At 41.2% G+C, this 18,361-nt stretch overlaps 1 protein-coding gene across 2 annotated transcripts in view; it reads left to right on the top strand.

Moving 5' to 3' along the window:
• The first annotated feature begins 1,373 nt into the window (after positions 1–1,373).
• The window catches only part of RASA2 (RAS p21 protein activator 2), a 46,524-nt gene continuing 29,536 nt past the window's right edge, over positions 1,374–18,361 (top strand). Inside the window, exons 1-4 of one of the 2 annotated variants that reach the window (XM_027739387.2) lie at positions 1,374–1,481; positions 7,462–7,567; positions 12,867–12,970; positions 14,003–14,097. In XM_027739387.2, coding sequence (XP_027595188.1) covers positions 1,421–1,481; positions 7,462–7,567; positions 12,867–12,970; positions 14,003–14,097 — 366 coding nt within the window. In that variant the 5' untranslated portion in view covers positions 1,374–1,420. The remainder of the gene's footprint in view (positions 1,482–7,461; positions 7,568–12,866; positions 12,971–14,002; positions 14,098–18,361) is intronic. The other variant, XM_027739404.2, reaches the window with a different exon arrangement.

Genomic DNA, 18,361 nt, shown 5'->3' with positions numbered 1-18,361 from the left:
CTGTATCATAGTAGTAACGGCAAGATTCGTGCAGAAATGAAAAATGGTCAGAGTACCACAGCAGGGGACTTCAGTTAAGAGACATATGACAGATGCTGGCCTGCAGACTTCCCTTTAACAGGACAGACTGAAGAGGGCTTTTTAGGTGCAAAGTGAAGAACCCTAGTCCTATGCTGCTTTCTGAAACAGCTTTAGCCTGCTGAACTAGACTCTACCTAAAGGCTTGGAAGCTGATGTACCCTCAGCCTGACCCTCAGTGACACCGAAGTGGATGTGACACCTGCAGCTGGTGAATTATGCAGGCCCAAGACAGGTGTCCACCACCAATACAGACTGGGGCCAAGTCCAGGTGTTATATAAGCCAGATCCCAGAGTTTCACATTAGGATCTGCGTCTACAAGAAACGTTGCTATAAAATGTGAAGACCCTTCGATTCTTGAAGGCGGTGAGCCGCTGGAGCCTGCCTGTGAACACCTCTGGGTACCCTGGGACGCCTGAGGGAGGTGTTGCCCATGGCAGTCTGCAGGCAGTGAGACGCCTGCTTCTGGGGCAGCGCTGGCAGACGAGCATTTCACACTTGGTTCACGGCATTTCTTACACAGCTGAACAGGCAAACGTGAACCAGTGAGAGCAGCAGAGATCCGACGGAGCCCACGGCGTGCTCTGCACAGAGGCAGGCGCTCGGTGCACCCCAAACCAAAGCAGGCAGACACGCCACTTGTCCTGGCCGTTCGATGTGACCCATCTCAGCGCGGCGAACACCGCGTTCAGCGTGCTGGGCTGCCGAGCCCCTGCCCCTCCGGGAGGCACAGGTCACCCAGTCCGTTAGGCTGGAAAAGACTTCTGAGATCATCGAGTCCAACCTATGACCCAACACCACCCCATCAACCAGACCACGGCACCGAGTGCCACGTCCAGTCTGTCCTTAAACACCTCCAGAGACGGTGACTCCACCACCTCCCTGGGTGTCTGATCACCCTTTTCTGTGAAGAAATCCTTCCTAATGTCCAACTTAAATCTCCCCTGGCGCAGCTTAAGACCATGTCCTCTCGTCCTGACTGTGCCCGCAGAGGAGCGGGTGGTCCGGGGGAGGCGCGGAGCGGGCCGAGCGCACGGGCGCAGAGCGCTCCGGAGCCGCCCGGCAGCGCGGCGGGCCCGCAGAGCCTCGGGCCCGCAGAGCCTCGGACCCACAGCGCGGCGGGCCCACAGGTCCTCGGACCCACAGCCCGGCGGGACCGCAGGGCCCCGGGCGGAGCCCCCGCACAGCCCGGCGGGAGGCGCCGCCAGGGCGCAGGCGCGGCCACCCCCCGCCCGGGCCGGTGCGTGGTTCCCGCGGGCGGCGGGGGCGGGGCCGGGTCGGGCCGGGCCGCTCCCTCCCTGCCCCCGCGGCGCTCACTGCGCAGGCGGCGGCGCTGGCGCGATGGCGGCCGGGGACGGCGGCGACGAGGTGCGGGTGCTGCAGAACCTGCGGGGGAAGATCTGTAAGTGCGGCACTGTGGCGGAGCCGGGTGCCCACGGCCGGCGCGCTCAGGTGCCCGCTCCTGCCCCGGCTCCACCGCTCCCTCTGCGCGGCGGGGCGGGCGCTGGCTCGGCGGCCCTGGAGGCGGCGGGGTGGGGGCGGGAGGGCGCGGAGGGGCCGCGGGGCCGGTGCGGGGTCGGTGCGGGGTCGGGCTGCGCTGCGGCGGCCCCGCGAACGGGCTTTGTGGCGGGAGCGGCGGCACGTGCGGGCCGGGCCGGGGTCTGCGCGGGGCCGGGGCCGGGAGGGCGGGATGGGGCCGTGCATGGGTGGATGCATGCGTGCGTGCATGGGTGGATGCGGCGGGGCCGCTGGAGGCCCGCAGGGGCTGGGAAGCATCCGTTGCGGCGAGGGTTCACTTGAGCCAGCAGAAATGCCCCCTCCCGCCCGGACCTCGGGCACCGGAGTCTGTTTGTCAGGCAGAAATTGCGAAATTAGCGTGATGTGCAGGAAGTTGGTGGTGGAGGGCTGTTCTGGAAGCGGTCACTGGTGCTCCCGTGCCTCGGCGCAGCGTGTGTGCGAGCGGAGGGGGGCGGAGAGAGGGGCCGGTGGCTTTATTTTGGTGGTTCGGAAGTGCTGACTGCGGGCGCCCACACGGGCGGTAACGTGGGAACCGCGGCCGCGCTGGGGAGCAGCGCTGGGGAGCAGCGCTGGGGAGCGCTCGGGGAGCGGGGAGAGCTTCAAAGCGAGGGGCAGAGACAGGATGTGCGGCGGCTTCCTCGGGGTATCGGAACACATTCATTCCGCTCGGACGCGGCCCGTTTGTTTCCTTTCTCACGCAGCCCATCGGCTTTTTTGAGAATGAAGCGACACGGGTTGATTCGGGCACGGCGCTGGGGTTGAGAACCGGTTGTGAAAACATGTTGAAGGATTAGTTTTGGTGGAGGAGTGGAGTCGTGTTTACTTAAATACCGTCATGCGGCGTAGTCTTCAGTAAATAGACTGAGCCATGAAAACAGCAGAGGGCCTGGGCTGGTGCTGCTCTCGCTCTGGTGTGTTGGTGGTAGAGCCTTGCTGGGTATGCGAGGCTGAGCACACACTTACCGAGACCTGCTGGTAGCAATTAGCACAGAAATAATACCTCAGATCGCCTTTAAAAAAGAATACTGTTAGGTTTGGGGTTAAGGCATGAATTCATAGAGTGGTTTGAGTTGGAAGAGACCTTAGAGATTATCTGGTTTCAACCCCCCCTGCCATGGTCAGAGACACCTTTCACTAGAGCCCCATCCAGCCTGGCCTTGAGCACCTCCAGGGATGAGACATCCACAGCTTCTCTGGGCAGCCTGTTCCAGCGCCTCACCACCCTCACAGTAAAGAATTTCTTCCATATATTTGACCTAAATTTCCTCTCTTTCAGTTTGAACCCATTACTCCTTGTCCTATCACTGCAGTTCTTGAGGAAGAGTCCCTCTCCAGCTTCCCTGTAGGCCCCCTTGGGATACTGGAAGGTTGCTGTGAGGTCTCCACACAACCTGCTCTTCTCCAGACTGAACAGCCCCAACTTTCTTAACCTGCCTTCAGTAATCTTCAGCAACCAACTATTTATGTATGCCCTAGGAAGCAGGTCATAGTCCTGTGAATGCTATGACCTGCTTCCTGTGAAATACATAAAAAGTAGGTTACTGAAGGTAACTGAAGCTGACTTATTTTTTGACACTATTTTTCCTATTTTTTATTATAATGTTTTGTCAACATTGGACTACACAGCAACTTGATAAAAGCTTTCCACTAAGAATTAAAAGGCAAAACTCAAAATGTCTTGAGACTTACACTGAAACTAGTTTTATTGTCCCATTTGTGTGTTCTGGATTGAGCGTCTGATTGTATCGTAGCTTTGAAAACAGAGGACTATGCCCTGCTTCCCAGGGAATATATAAGAAGTTGATTGCTAAAGATGAACCCGTAAAAGAACCATTTGGAAAATGAGTGGAAGTAACAGCTGCAATAAAAGATGTCTTGACATAGTGTGAAAATCACATTGTGAAGCCACTTATTTCTTCTTACAAAACAAAAACTTTTTTAAAAATAGATGAGTTAAATATGCTGTGGAAGTTTGGGAATCCTCTGATGCTTAGATGCTCTTTTGGCTTCTTTGCACAACAAATACTGTTTTATTTTCGCTTCTTGCTAGTATTTTAATACTGGGGTTTGTAGGGGAAAACCCTCAAATGAACCATAATAAACAAATGTAACAATGTAATCCCCCTTGATCTGGAGGGATTAGCAGTAGCAGACCTCACTTTGGAAAGCTGAAGTTCATAGTCTGAAGGAATTCCTTGTAACTCATTTCTTACAAGTAGAATACATTTCTGTGCCTAAACTTTCTTGGCAATTAAACTACTACAGGACTTGACACTGACTCATTTCATGTGTGTTGCATGAGAGAGCATGGTAGTTTTAATGAGGTAATGTCAGTTCTGTGAAATTCTGCATGTATAGAAAACACCATCTGCAGTGAGTTGTTATTTATACTGTTTTGCAATACACAAATAGGCAGTAAAATCTAAAGTTAGTGATGTTATACAAATCCTCACACCGGATTTAGAATTGAGACATGGACTTAAAGGTGTTTTAAGTAGCCATTACGTAGCAGTGAAAATACTGAGGAAGACGACATTTGCAGTCCCTGGTGCCCCGGTTTTGTGGGGCGTCAGTCTTTGCAGCCAGTCTCCTGCCTCTGGTTTTCAAGTAAGAGGCAGGATGAACTGGTCTTACCAGTTTAAGACCCCATAATATCTTTGGAAAATGTATTACACTTAAGCAGGTTTTCAGCAAAAATCCACTGAAAGTTTGTCTTTCCTTTATGACGACTCTTTTGGTGGCTCTATTTTATGTGTCGCGGTAATGGCAAAGCTGCTTTACAGAGGTCTGTGGATGTCTGTAGCTTTAGGCATATCTTGCAGTGTAATGTTTTAAGCTGTAGAATTAGCTTCTGTTTTCATTTATGGCATTCAGTAGTACATTTTTAGGTGGCATTTAGGTAGTACATTTTAGGTGTTTTTAGTTGCTTTGATTTTTTGATTGTTTACTGAAACTTGTCTTAATGGAGCACTTGAAAAATGTCCCTGTCATCTCCTAGAGCTCATTTGACAAAAGTCAGGATGCATTCTTTTTCAAACTTAGACTGGGATTTTAGCACTGCTTGGTTATCTTGGATTATGCTGCACTCCTGGAGTGGATTTAATTGTTCTATATAATGTTTAATCCTGTGAGGAAATGCTTTGGCGTTTATGTGCATTAATGTCTTCTGACAGGGACTCATAACAAAGAAATTTGGAAGATGTACACTAATTGCACACTTTCACTCGACAAAGGATGTTCCATATATGCACTGAAAATCCAAACATTCAAACAGATATCTGATGTTGTTAATACTTGGTTTTTATGCAACCATCATTATAGCCTTAGGTTTCTCAGAAAAAGGAAAACTTAGTGTAATCGAAGACTTGAGCCTTTTTTTCTTAAAGCAGATAAACCCCTTGGAAAAGTTGGACCACTTACATGGATGAAAAGTCTCCCACAATCACAGAAATGGTGTTTGAAAAGATGTGAAATCTCATGTCAGGTGAAGTACAGAGCAAGTGCTCTGAGGTTATTTTTAACTCAGAACTGAGAATCATCCTCTGCCTACGAAAAACCTCAATAAATTTGTCTGTGCCTTAAAGCCAGACACTTGGGCTACAAAATAAAGGTTTTTATCTCATTAGGAAATCAAAACTTACATCTCTTCTGTTTCCTTGTGTAAAAAGTTTCTTTTAGTACAGAAAAACTGTGGTAGGCATAAAAATAGTGAATTATGTAGAAATATTTAATTTTAACTCCTCTTAACAAAACATGAGACTATGATTTCCTTTCAAAGTCCACTGTATGGTGCCTTTACAGTGATGATTAAATAATGTTATATCTTAAATATTATATGTGAAAATAGGATGGTGAAGTTACGGAGTGTTAACTAAGAAATAAAGATTCTTATCAGGGGAAGCTGACACATAGTTCATGCTTATTAATTGCAAACTTAGGGTGTCAGGAGCTCTCTAGGGTTTACCAGCCTTTTTCATTACTTGATTTTTGTATTTCGTATGTTTTATTAAATTAGCTTTAAAAAAAAATAGTTCACCAAATTTTAAGGCAATGTTCAATCTGATGCTTCTCTCTGTTCTTCTGCAATATCTCACTTGAGGGTGACTTTGAGTTTAGTCCCTTTTTGGAGTGTAATGGCATTAAGAACAGGTTCTGTTCATATCTGTCAATCTGTCAACATTAAGTGTAGTGTTCAGAAATTTCATGTATACTTCCTCCTCTCCCACACCCGAGTTGATGAAAAGCTCATTGATGCTTCTGAGAGCACAAGTTTTAACTGTGGAAGTTCCTTAAGCGTCTGTTCATGCTTTCCATCAGTGTACATATCCCTGACTTGGAAAACATCATGTATGAGGTTCAGTCTCTGTTCCTGTTAAACTGTCATGTTCTCTGCTCTGATAGAGTTGAGGTGGCCCTTGCAATGCTGGACATTACTTACTTAACTTTCAAGACTGTAACAATTTAACTTAAATTAACCATTTAACACACACACAAAGAAAGACTGTGGAGAAGAGAAAAAACAGAACTCTGATTTTACATCTTAACAGCATTAGCAATACAGCTTACTCCACTGTACTTCATATCTGCATTTTTTTTAAAAAGAAATGTGTGACATTTCAAATCTAGTTTCAAACTGATTTCTGAAAGGTCATTTGTTATTCAGACACAATAAGTTATTAAAATTCAATACTTTGACATAGTTTTCATCCTGTTACTTTTTAATGTCTTATATAAATAGATAATGCTGATTCCACATTTTGTTGGGAGAAGTATTTCCAGTAGCAGGCAAGGATGTGAAAGGTCCTGGCTCACACCTAATGCAGAGTAACACAGTTCTGGTTGCCTGTGGTTTAGACAGCGAAGTGGAACAGGGACAGAGAGTGACTGCTCACCAATTAGGAGCCTCTCCCAGGAGAGAGTTCCAGAAAAGCTTGTAGGTTTTTAGCAGAATAAAAGCTGAGAAGGGTCTGTTTGTCTTCAAAAACATTCAGAGGGGGAGGAATTATCTGGGGGGGAAATAACTGTTTAGCTGAAGGACAGTGTTACTATAACTTGATGTCGATGTCTGTGGCATTCAGATCTCAGAAGAGCTTTCCAATTTGAACACTGGGAACTGGTTCTAGCTGTGACTGCTTAGGAGCAACCATTTCCAGAGAGGGCTGCCTTCTGTCCAGCCTGTTATTGCAGTGGCCTAGCCTGAATACCCAGCAAATCTTTGTATTCTTGTGTTGACAATCTTTCTTTCTCATTAGAAACTTCCTTTTCTGCTTGTTCTTATCTATTACAATGAGTCAAGAGGTGATTATTTCCCCCTTCTACTAGACCAGACAGTTAGGAAAAAGTAAAACAGTACTCATGACTGGTGTATTTTCAAAGGTTCAGCCAACTTTAAATCCACTACTCATTGTGGAAAATGAAATAACGATTTGATGGGCAAGTTCTTATTAATCAGCTTCCTTCAGCCAAAGTCTTTGCAGAGAAAATACCAAGTGAACAGTAGCTCAACCAGATCATGTCTTGGTGTTATGTCCTAATGCCACATCACCTCAGGCTGCTGGGATTTAGCAAGCTGTGCAGGGTCAAGCCCGAGATGAGACCTCTCAAGGGAAAGTGCAGGTGCTGCAGGAAGTGGTGCTTGTGAGTCAGTGTGTGTCTCGTCCTGGCGACTCTCCTTCCATGTGAAGCTGGATGTAGCAATTGCTGTGCCCTCTTGGAGCTTATGAATTGAAAATTAATATGGAAATGCATGTGCTAACTGAATGGAAACATTAATTTTGGACACATTTAAGCTGTGAAATTATTGTACCTGATATTTTGCGGGTTTTCCCCCTTCAGTGTTTGCAGTAATTTTTTTTTATTTACAGATGATGCCAAACACTTAGTACCCAACAAAATGAGAGACTTTTTCTGTACCATAAACTTGGACCAAGAAGAAGTTTTTCGTACACAAGTAGTTGAAAAATCTTTAAGGTAAGCTCAATTTTTAAATGGGTATGATAACAAGACTGCCCGAGTTCTGAATAAAAACAAGATGTGGATGTGCTTCTGCTTGTACCTCTTTAAAATGAGACCTGACTTGTGGCAACTACTCAGATGTTACAGCAATGTGTAAATCATAAGAGTAGTTGAAAGAAGACAGAATTGAGGCTTGTGAGTAGAATGGTGCTTTTAAAATGGAGCATGCTGAAACGCTGGTACTTTATTCTATTCCATTAGACATCATAACGTTCTTTTTCTTACCAGCTTGTTTTCAAGGGAAAGAAATCTGCTTTATACTTGCTCTCTATGTCATTTCCTACTTCTGACGTGCAATTGGACTGTACTGGTGGAATTCTGCTCTTAGTGTCTTTCTGGTAAAACCTGTTTCTAGAATGAAGGGACCGGAACTTTTCCATGTATGAGAGTTTTCTATGCTGTGGGATGTCCCCCTGAATAGGCCTCATTCTTTCCTGAAATTCTTCTGGGAACTGTAACCAGTACCCACAGAGAATGGTTTGCTCTGCCTTCCTGAGCAGCACTGACCTGTAGATTCTGCTGCTGTCTTACAGCCTTAAAAACAATCAAACAAAAAAGTCATGCTAACAAAGCTGCAGGGATGTAGGTGCTTCTGTACCTCAAAACTGAAGCTCATACTGAAGCATCACTGCAGCTACATCGTTCAGAATATCTGAGCGACAGCTTCAGTTATCTGGAGGTGACATTAAACCTTCCTCTTAAAACCCAGGAAGTCTGCTCAAACTTTTGCAAGTTTTCCTAATTCATGTTTCCAGGGGTTTTATTGTAGATGTTTGTTCTTTGAGCTGTCTCTCCAGATGTTTCCAGGTGAGGAACAGCATATTTCTCACATGGCAAACTTAAATAGGGAGTTTTACTTTTTCAGAACATTGTTTCAAAGCCTCCTTATGCTTCTGCATGAAAAGAAAATACGTGGCATTTGCTTTTTTCCTGATCTGTAATTGCTGTAGTCAGATTCATAAAATTTTCAGAATTTTCCTGTCTGCAGTTGAGATTGATTACCAAACAAACTCAACTGAGTAATCCTTCAGAGAATAATGTTAAAGAGACTGTACTGATTAAAGGAGAAAACATTTCACCTTAAAATAGACAGTAGTTTGATGAGCAAAAAAGAACCCCCCAACCCAGCATATCTTTGAAAAAGAAAGACTTTGCTGTCCAATTTTTGATATTTTAATCATATAAACCCTAAAAGTTACTGCCATGCTTAGAAACAAGACCTGTTAAATATGATGTTTTGGCAGACATTTTTATTGTGTTCTGTTTAAGAACTATTAAATTTATATACTTGCATCACCCGATAATAAAAGAAGTATTAGTTGCATAGTAAAACATTTGATAAAACACCTTAGATTCATGCAATTTTTTCTAGTATTGAAGTTTTAAAACTGAAACTTCATTAAATGAGAACAATGATGTTAGTACTCTACAGAGGAAATGAAGAAGAAAATCTCACTATAACAAAACACAGTTGGGGAGAGAAAGGCCTCAAATAACACTCATGCCTCCTCCCTCTCAAATTGAGAATTTTTCAGGTGATAAGAAATTAATATTTTGAAGTTGAGAACATTGTATTAGGAGTTAGAGCCCACTGTTACTTCATAGGTAACTCCTTCATCCTCTGAATTAGAGCTGTGCTAAGTTGGATGCACAGCACGAGTTGGGTTCCAAACAAACTGGTGAAATGTAATAAAATAACTCATCCTGTATTAGCAGCAACCAGAACTGGATGCTTACACTTGATTGCTGGTGTGTATGCAGTAATTACAGCATCTTGGTGCTTATTGCTGTGTTAAACTAGAATACTGTACTAACCTAGAGGAGGAACAGGAGATGAAAGCTCCAATCTCTTATTAGTCTGAAAACTTTATAAATTGCTTTTCAGTAAGGTGTAGTACAGTGTGATTTTAGTCATAGATACAACTTTGAATTTCATAGTTTTCTTTTATATTATTTGCTTGCTTTTTCTTACACACATAATTCACAATCTGTCACTGTATTATGGGTTGCAAATTTATACAAGCTGTAATCTAAATTTTAGTCTATGAATATCCGCTAGTTAAACATCTGTGGAAGTAATTATCAATAGAATCAAAATTAGTTTTGGCTACAGTGATTGGAAACTATCAAGAAGTGTATTTTTTTTAAATGTGCAAATGGATTTGAGCTTCCATTAGCACTGGGAGACTTGTTAGAGTGCAGATGTAAAATAAATGACTTTCCAAAGTTAGAAAAACAAGCATTAATACTGAAGTGAAAGAGGGATATTTTGGCTAATGACTCAAGAAATATTTCCTGACATGGTGTGGGATTTCTGTGTGTTCTGAAGAAAGAGAGTTTTTTTCCGTTGGAAAGTTTAAAAAACATCCGTGAGCCTCCTCAGATGTCTGTGGTCAAATATGAGGAATTGGGGGGAGGGGGGAGTTATGCTATGTATGTGTCCTTTTTTTTTCCTTTTTTTTTTTTTATTTAAACTAAATTCAGTTTCTTTTTTTTCCAACTGAACTTTGTTGCGGTGCAAGATTATACCAGATTTTAGCACAAAGGAATTCTCTTGTTGATGTAACCGTTGCTTTCATCAACTGACAGATCGTGGGGCATTGGTCAGTTCCTGTCACAGAACTGCTGAGTTAATGCAGCAAGGAAGGGAAGAGCAGAAGAGTGTGTCACACACTGAAATTTAATCTCCTGTATTACTGTAATCCAGTTCTTCCTGTGTGACAGTCTGGTCTTCCTTTGAATTAGCACTATCTTCTAATTTTGTATCCGTCACACTCTTTAAAGTTCTTGCATCAAAGTCACAAATGAAAGTACTAAACTGACTGAATCCCTGAGGAACAGGATGAGTAAGTTCTCCATTTTAATTATTCCTCATTGGTTTAACCTATATTGTACCCAGTCAGCCAGTTCTGTATCCACCTAAGAATTTCTTTATTAATCCTTTGTATTCTCTACCTTAAAGTCTCTCCCTCTGCCTCATACTTTGCTAAAGAATAATCAACAGCTGATTCATAAAGCAGTGGTGTTAATTTGGCTAAGGAAAATGTATCAACACGAAAAAAACTGTGTTACCGACCTGCTCTTGCTTGCAGCCTCTGAGGCTTTGTGTAATGTTGAAGTCAAAATAATAATAGTGATTGTTAATGGTTTTTCATTTCATTCATTGGTGGCTGGAGGGGGGGATATATGTAGTTGTGAAGTTTGCTCTCTTCAGCCATAAGATACAGGTGGTAAAATGTTTTTTGGAAGTCTCTGCTGATAGTCTTCATCCCAGACTAATTATAATTGGAGGCACATAGATCCATCAAGAATAAGGACTTAACCCTTGGTGATGGGCAGTGGTTGATGTGCAGTCTGGTGTTCCTCTGAGGATGTCTGACTGAAGCTGAGCCAGGAGCAGTTTCCCTTGACAGCAGTGCCAGCTCGTTCTCCCACTGTTCCCTCTTTCCGCTGTAGTGTCTCTCTGTTTGTTCTGCTGCAACTATTATTTGTATAGCTGGTGGGGAAACCATAATGTGGAACTGACCTAAGTTTAAAAGTAGCCTTTATCTCATCGTTTTTTGTGTGAGTTACTGTGTCAATACAATTAAAATGAGCAGTGATGGTAATAAGGAAGTCGAGGTCGTTTAGGGCTGCACTGCTGCTAAAGGTAATGCTCATGAGTCTGTACCTTCAGTCATGGTGCTGAGCAGAAGAACCTGGCCCTTGAAATCAAAGCAGAATTGGTTGGCTTTGAAATTATTAATAAAGGGGGAAAAAATGGGTAGCTGAAAAACTGCAAGTGAATTTTTCAACTGAGAATTCTTACATTATTTCTCAGTGTAGTGTGAAGGCTGATACTGATTTGCCTGTTTTGAAGCCTGTGGTAAAAGGTTTGTGTTTGAACGAAAGGAACATTTTTCACTTGTGAAATTCCTTATCATGAATTCCTGCAGTTAAAGCTCCTGTTTCTAAATATCTATCCTAGACATTTACATTACTGGATTTTTCAACTGTGTTCTTTCCCAGAAGTTTTTAAGTTTTTTTAAGTTAGTTATAAGCTTTTCTTTTTAACTTTTTTAATGAGCCGTTGTCCTTAAGCATTGGATGGTGTTTTCTTTTTCTGTGATTGTTTTGGAGGGAAGAGAATATGGATGGTGGCCTATTTTTCCTGATATCCTTTGAGTAGGTAATAATGTGAACTGCTTGTTCCATAAATAAGTGGGTTTGTATTAGTTTAGTAAAACAACAGTGTCAGAATGGTACTTCACTGGGAAACAAAAAAACCCTCAACCTTTGTTTCTGGGTGTGGTATAACTGTCATCACAGTACTTTACTGCATAAAATTAGTTTCATGAACCTGAACACCTTTCCCTGGTGATGTTAATATGTTGGAATTGAAACTATTTTAAGGCTTTTAAGAATTCAGTTGTTGTAAAATAACAGTTTTGTTTGTGGATGCACTTGACTTTCAGAACTCACCACTTGCAGCGACACAAGCAGCATTGTGGTTTTGTTCAGTCTTGAAACAGTGTTCTGACTGCTGGCTCTGATTCCATCCATAAGTACTCCTTAAGTTTAGTGGGAATATAAATTCCGTGAGTGAAGGTACCAACACGTTGTATGAAAGATGTGTAACACAGAGGAACCCAGAGTCTTTTCTGTAGAGGGACATGCAAATGGCACTAAATAGGGTGAACTGTAAACATTATACTGAACTTCACTAGATGCAGAAATGTGGTGACCATTGCAGTGTGAGGGAGAGCATGTGTATTTGAAATTAACCTTCTCTTTTTTACTGTTCTATTTTATGGTTTCTAATGCTTAGGGCTTCCTTCCACAAGTCTGAATCTTTGAGCAGCAAGTTTGACATGGAAGTCAGAGCTAAGCAAATGTCGGTTACTGCAGTAATTAAGTAAATTGTGTTTTAGTGTTATTTAACCTGTGAGTGTCTCAGGAAGTCATCTGAGATGGGTAGAGAACCGACTAGAATAATTTCAGGACAGAAAAATAAAATAGAAGTTGCAGAGGAGACAACACTTTCTCTGTGTGTGTGCTCTGATTTTTGCCTTTCTTGTGCATACCTGAGGCATGGCAGCATTGCAGTGGTACTGTGAGTTCTTGTAATGAAATGGCTGGGAATGGCTTTGACAGGTGAGTGTAGTGCTACAGGCCACAGTCTGGGACAGCAGTAAAAATGCAGCATTTTAGTGTACAGCTTCGATATAAGTGGCATAAAGTGTTTTCTGTTTTAACTTTGAGTCTTCCTTTTCAGCCCTTATTTTGGGGAAGAGTTTTACTTTGAGATTCCAAGAACATTCCAGTGGTTATCCTTCTACATTTATGATAAAAGTGTTTTGCAGAAAGACCTGCGTATCGGTGAGTGTCTGTGAGGTGCTGTCTACATCTTGCATAACACTTGGTCATTTTCAGTAGCATTATCTGTAGGATTAGGGGTACAGTTATTGGTGATGCATTTTTCAAAACACTGTATATAGTGCACTTATATGCTTCTTTAAATTTTGAAAATCGGGATTTTGTTTCCTTGCTTTATTCTGTTATAATAAAATATGTTTACTTTTTAGGCTAATAGGACATTTTATAATCTTATTATGGTCTCAGTATGATTTTTTTTTTTGTAATTCTACTTGTTTCTTCTCCACTTCTGCTTCATTGGAATATTTGAATAATTGTTACTACTGGTAGATCTTTAAAGAATGAATTGTGGAATAATTCCACAATAATTACAATTGTGGAATAATTCTTAAAACTATTTATAGATAATTTTTTTCCCTGTCAGTGCAACCTGTGACTTAGTGACTTACAAAGCATTTTGCAGCAGCTTAGGTGAAAAATTACAGGAGGTGGGTTTTTTTTTCTCTCCCACTGTATAATGGCTTTATTGCAGCTGATGTTTGGATATAGTTGCTATAAAGCTCTAACAGTCTGCTGTGGAAGAAGCCTTCACATTACTTGAATTGAGGAAGGAAATAATTTGCACCAGGATGCCAGATAATTTGGTATAATAACAGCTTTCCAAATAGCAATCAGAAAAGTAGAAAGCATCTACTTCAGTTTCCTGTTTAAACATTCTTCAACACCGTTTCTGTTCTCTCAAATCTGTTATGTTATTTCCAGCCTCCAGTGTGTTCTTTATTTTACCTCATCATCTTATTAGTGAGATCCAAGATAACAAATGGTAATTAACGTCATCAAGCTTTATATAAATTATTTTTCTGCTTTACTTATCCACGATATTCTTTGTTTCCACGTTTTTTTATATCACATCATAAGCTTAAAAAAAAAAGCCTAAAAGAAAGAGAGTTTAGGAAAGATCAAACTTCAAACCTATTTAAATATTTGTTCTATTCAGATGAAAGTGATATTTATGCTTATCTCTCCCTCCCTCAGGAAAGGTGTCAATCAAAAAAGAAGATTTATGCAACTACACAGGAAAAGAGAACTGGTTTATGCTTCAACCTGTTGATTCTAATTCAGAGGTTCAGGTAACTATTAAATTGCATTTTGAAAGTTAAATACACATAAGGGCATGTGATGGTAGAAATTTGTATTGAGCTGTAGGAGATAGGGCTTAGCATCTAATTCTCATGAGACAGTTGTGTCTTTCAGTTTGGTTAGAGAATAATGCATATTCTGCACTTCTAAGCTGGCTGTGTTGTTCCTGATGGTACTTAAAAGCAACTGTTTGGGAAGAACCTTAACAGTATTTTGGTGTCTAAAATGCTTGAAGAGGAGCCACGTACTTGAGACTGGTGAATGATTTATGAAACTCCTGAATAATTTTTTCTTTTGTCATTTTTGATGTGAACTGAAACAGTGACTGATTATGTGACATGAAATGGTTGGTCTCTGAAACTTGAAGGTACTTGTGCCGTGCTCATTTATCTTATCTTGAAATACTTTTTGCACTCAGTATCGAATAACTTGCACTTCAGAGTTGTATTTTGGTCTGTGGTTCAAATTCTTTGGACAGGTTTGTCCTAGTAACAGGTAAAAATGAGATGACTCTAGAAGTTGTAGCAGTTCTCTTTTTGGTTTCAAGAGCAAAATAGTATTCTTGAGAATCTCTTAGCCTTGTTGCTGTGATAAACTATTAGATTTTAATAGTTTTTTTTTCAGATTTGCCTGAGGGCAAAAGTCTTTGACTTGTCAGTGTTTATATTTTACTGGTAACCTGAAAGTCCCTCTGGGCAGAGACAACCCTGTCTACTTCTACAAGAAGTGAATATGCACAGAATTCTCATTATTTTCCAGGATTAATCATCTGTGAGCTGTAAGTTTAGCCTGCAGCTGTTGGGTATATAGGAGGGCATATGGTTGCTTTACATGAAGACAGATTTTCAAAATGTCTGAATACCACTTTCTCTTATTTATTGAAAATCAGTCCTCGTTCAGTTAGGATAGAATGGAATAGAGGAGTTCATTTGGAAGAGACTGACAAATCATCTTGTCCAGCTGCAGCTTTTCTCATTCTTCTTCCGATTCTTCCATGTAATCTGAATATTTTAGAGAGTACTTTCCAGGTATAAACTGAAAGGCAGTTTCTGCTTTGACTTACACATTGTCGTGGTTGCTATTTTTTTTCTATCATAAAAATGGATGTGAAAATTCAATTGTAATATTCCATTAATAGAGTTTAGTGATTTCTTACATATTGGAAATAAAAAGTTTTTAATTTTCCATGGCTTTGTCGCTCACAGCAGAACATAAGCTCTTAATGATACTTTTCTGTGGCTGGGACATGTGTAAAGCACTGTCCTGCATGACACTTCCATTAAAAGATGACCTTTTCTGCTAAGGTGTGCATTCCTCATCTTTATCTTTCCTTGAATTAGAGCATTTAGGTAGGTTTCTCCACTGTCCTGATTTATTTTTGCATAAATTTTTTAAGAGCAGAGCTGAGACCAGTTCCCATCTGCCACATTTGGCTGAAATCTTGTTGGTTTGGATGTGCCATCCAGTACTGAAATGTATTCCTAGGAGATGTCCAAGATTGTTGGTCAGATGTGGCTGAAAGTAGCAGGCTTTCACACAGTACACGTGCAGAGAAAGTGTATGAATGTTTATAGAGCTAAATCACAGTTTGGAGGAAAACAAAATATTTCTTCTCCTCATGACATATAATTGATTGTTTTGTTCCTCTGGTCCCCTCCAGGTGGGTATTTTCCAGGATTTATGGTGGATGCAAGGCAATAGAATAGTGTAGAAGTATTTTGTGTTCCATGATTATACTCAGGGCACTTTGCAGTTGCTTGGTTGAGGAGTTGTTGTTTTGTTTTGGTTTTTTTTTTTTTCCCTTAAATCTGCATTTGTTTCAAGAAAATTGTACTTTTATGTACCAGTCATCTATTCTTTATGGGTTAACTTTGGTATCATTAGCAGCCTGTGTAGCAGGTACGTTAGTGGTGGAGGTACCTATGAGTGTTGTGGTACACAGCTCGTAGGTGTAGTTCATCAGGTCTTATAGCCTGTTCTACTTTGGTAGGACAAATTAAAGTGTCACAGCAAAGACGTTTGAGTTTTTTATTACCTTTGATAGTTTCTAGAAAGGCTTAGAAGTATGTTAAATGTTTTGTCTTCTGTGCAGTTACCAAGAATTAAACTTGCTGATCCCTACAAAATAAAACTGAATTGGGGCAGTGGAAAAATAAACAGACCAGCCATTTTCCAAAACCACCTTATTTGTAATAAATTTAGGACTTCTCTGGAGTCACAATTCAGTCCTACTGCAGGAGCTGTAGACCAGTTGTTTTCTATTCTGGATCACAGCCAATCTGAAGTGGAGGTGATTAAAAGTTCAGCAGAGTAAAAGCACTGTATGCTTGAGTTAGTATCAGTTTGTAATGAAAGAAGGATTATAGGTGTTTCCTTTCAAGTGTGTATGGAAGGAAACTGGCCTCTCTCCAGTCACTGAAAGTATGTAAAAATTACTTAGATTTTAGAAAGCATCTGCTCTGCTCCCTTTTTTATTTATAAAATCTTAATTTATCTGTTTTGAAATGGGGTCATATGGTTAAACATGCCCTTGATCTTTGTAATTCAAGAAACATTTATAGAGATTTGATCTATACTTGCAAAATACATTGATAAGATCAAAGTCTTTCACGCACTTTTAAGGTTTTTCAAGATAACTTTAACATTCAGTGTTCTCTTTCTTAAAATTGATAGGATTTATAATTACTGAAGTAATGAACTCTGTCTTCCTCTGATCAGTGTTTGAAAATCGATTGTAAGTCCATTTGTAAAGTTAAAATGCTACCTACCTGCCTCTGAACAACCTGAGATTTACAGATGAAAAGTGCATTCCCATGAAGTGCACTGTTTGTTTATTTATTGTATAATGGTGGCTGATTTCTCTGTTTTAAACTAAACCCCATCTGTGCAGCCACCTTTCAAACCCGGTTGCGTGTTATGTCAGAAGTTCTGATATAGATCTGCAGATCAGCCACTTTAGGAAACCATCACGCTGCTCTCAACAAACAAAACAGAAATGTACCCAAAACTCTCTGTGCTTGTTGGGGAAATACTTAGAGCCACGTTAAAGTAGTCATCAGGGGAGTGGGTTTTGAACAAACTACATCCACAGATAGTTTTCAGGAGCAGTAAGGTGCTGTTGTAGTGCTACTGTTCAGTGTAGAACACAATTTGTGGGTTTTGTTTTTTAAAGCAAAAGAAAGATGTTTAGGACATTCACAGGATCTGTTTTCTAAAACTAATTAAGTCAGCTATTACAGTAAGTACTACTAATGTTTTTTCATTTATCATTCAAAAACTTTGCCTTGTAAGGCTGTTGGCATGCATCACTATCCTGTAAATCTATTTTTGTAATGGAGTTTCTCTGCTTGACAAATACTTTCTTAACGTACCTGTGTTCCAATCCATGTAGTAACAGTTTGCAAAACACTTGGCAGGCATCCCAAAACAGTTACGTTTAAAACTCCCTTGTAAAAGAAGCTTCACTTCTCCTCCCATGTGACGTACAGAGAGGGAAACGCAGCCTTTGCCCCAGGGGATTTACAATAACAACATTTCAGTTCTATGTCAAAACATAACTGCTGTAGAAATGTGTGCAAGGTCAGCTCAGGGTTTTAATTCCATTTTAGTGTTGTACAGCAAAGCTGCAGTTCAGATTATGACTTGCTTCCTTTGCCACACTTGAAAATCACCTTCCGGATCCCTTCCCTGAGAGTTTTGATTGTGGACAGACCAGTATCATCTGATGCTCCATTTAGCAAATAGACAAATTCTAAGAATACTAAGGAGAACACTGTTAGAGGAAAGATGGTGTCAGTGTCTGATTGTCTTAGATGTGAAAGCCAGCACAAATAGCCAGGCACTGAAAGGAGTAGCAGGTGTTGTTCAGGCAGTAGCTGTTTGGAGTAAGGTTAAGATACCAAATTTTGGTCATCCCAAGGAAGTTGCATATCATGGTTTGAAGTTTTTGGAGCCTTGTATTGACATGGTACAGTAGGTTAGCCCTTGCTGAGTTCTGAAGTTAATCCATGGTGTGCCATCATTTATGGATCATTTTTCTTAATATATCCTACCATCTCAGAGAAAGAAAATGAGGAAGCCGGGTTTATCACCTATTGCCACCTTTTCCTCTCTTTGGCTGTGTTTGCTGTTTCATGAGTGTATCAGCAGCCTTCCTGAGATAGTTGAAAGCTGCAGTGGGGTGCACAATAGATTTCTAGATGATCTTCAGTCTGGTGTGATGGACGGGATTTCGCAGCTGGATGTTAATGCTGC

Source organism: Pipra filicauda, unplaced genomic scaffold, assembly GCF_003945595.2.
Source record: "Pipra filicauda isolate LSUMZ 115617 unplaced genomic scaffold, ASM394559v2 scaffold126_size2276778_pilon, whole genome shotgun sequence".
Taxonomy (NCBI): Eukaryota; Metazoa; Chordata; class Aves; order Passeriformes; family Pipridae; genus Pipra; species Pipra filicauda.
Note: the sequence above shows the minus strand (reverse complement) of the source record. Positions and strands in the feature narration are given on the sequence as shown.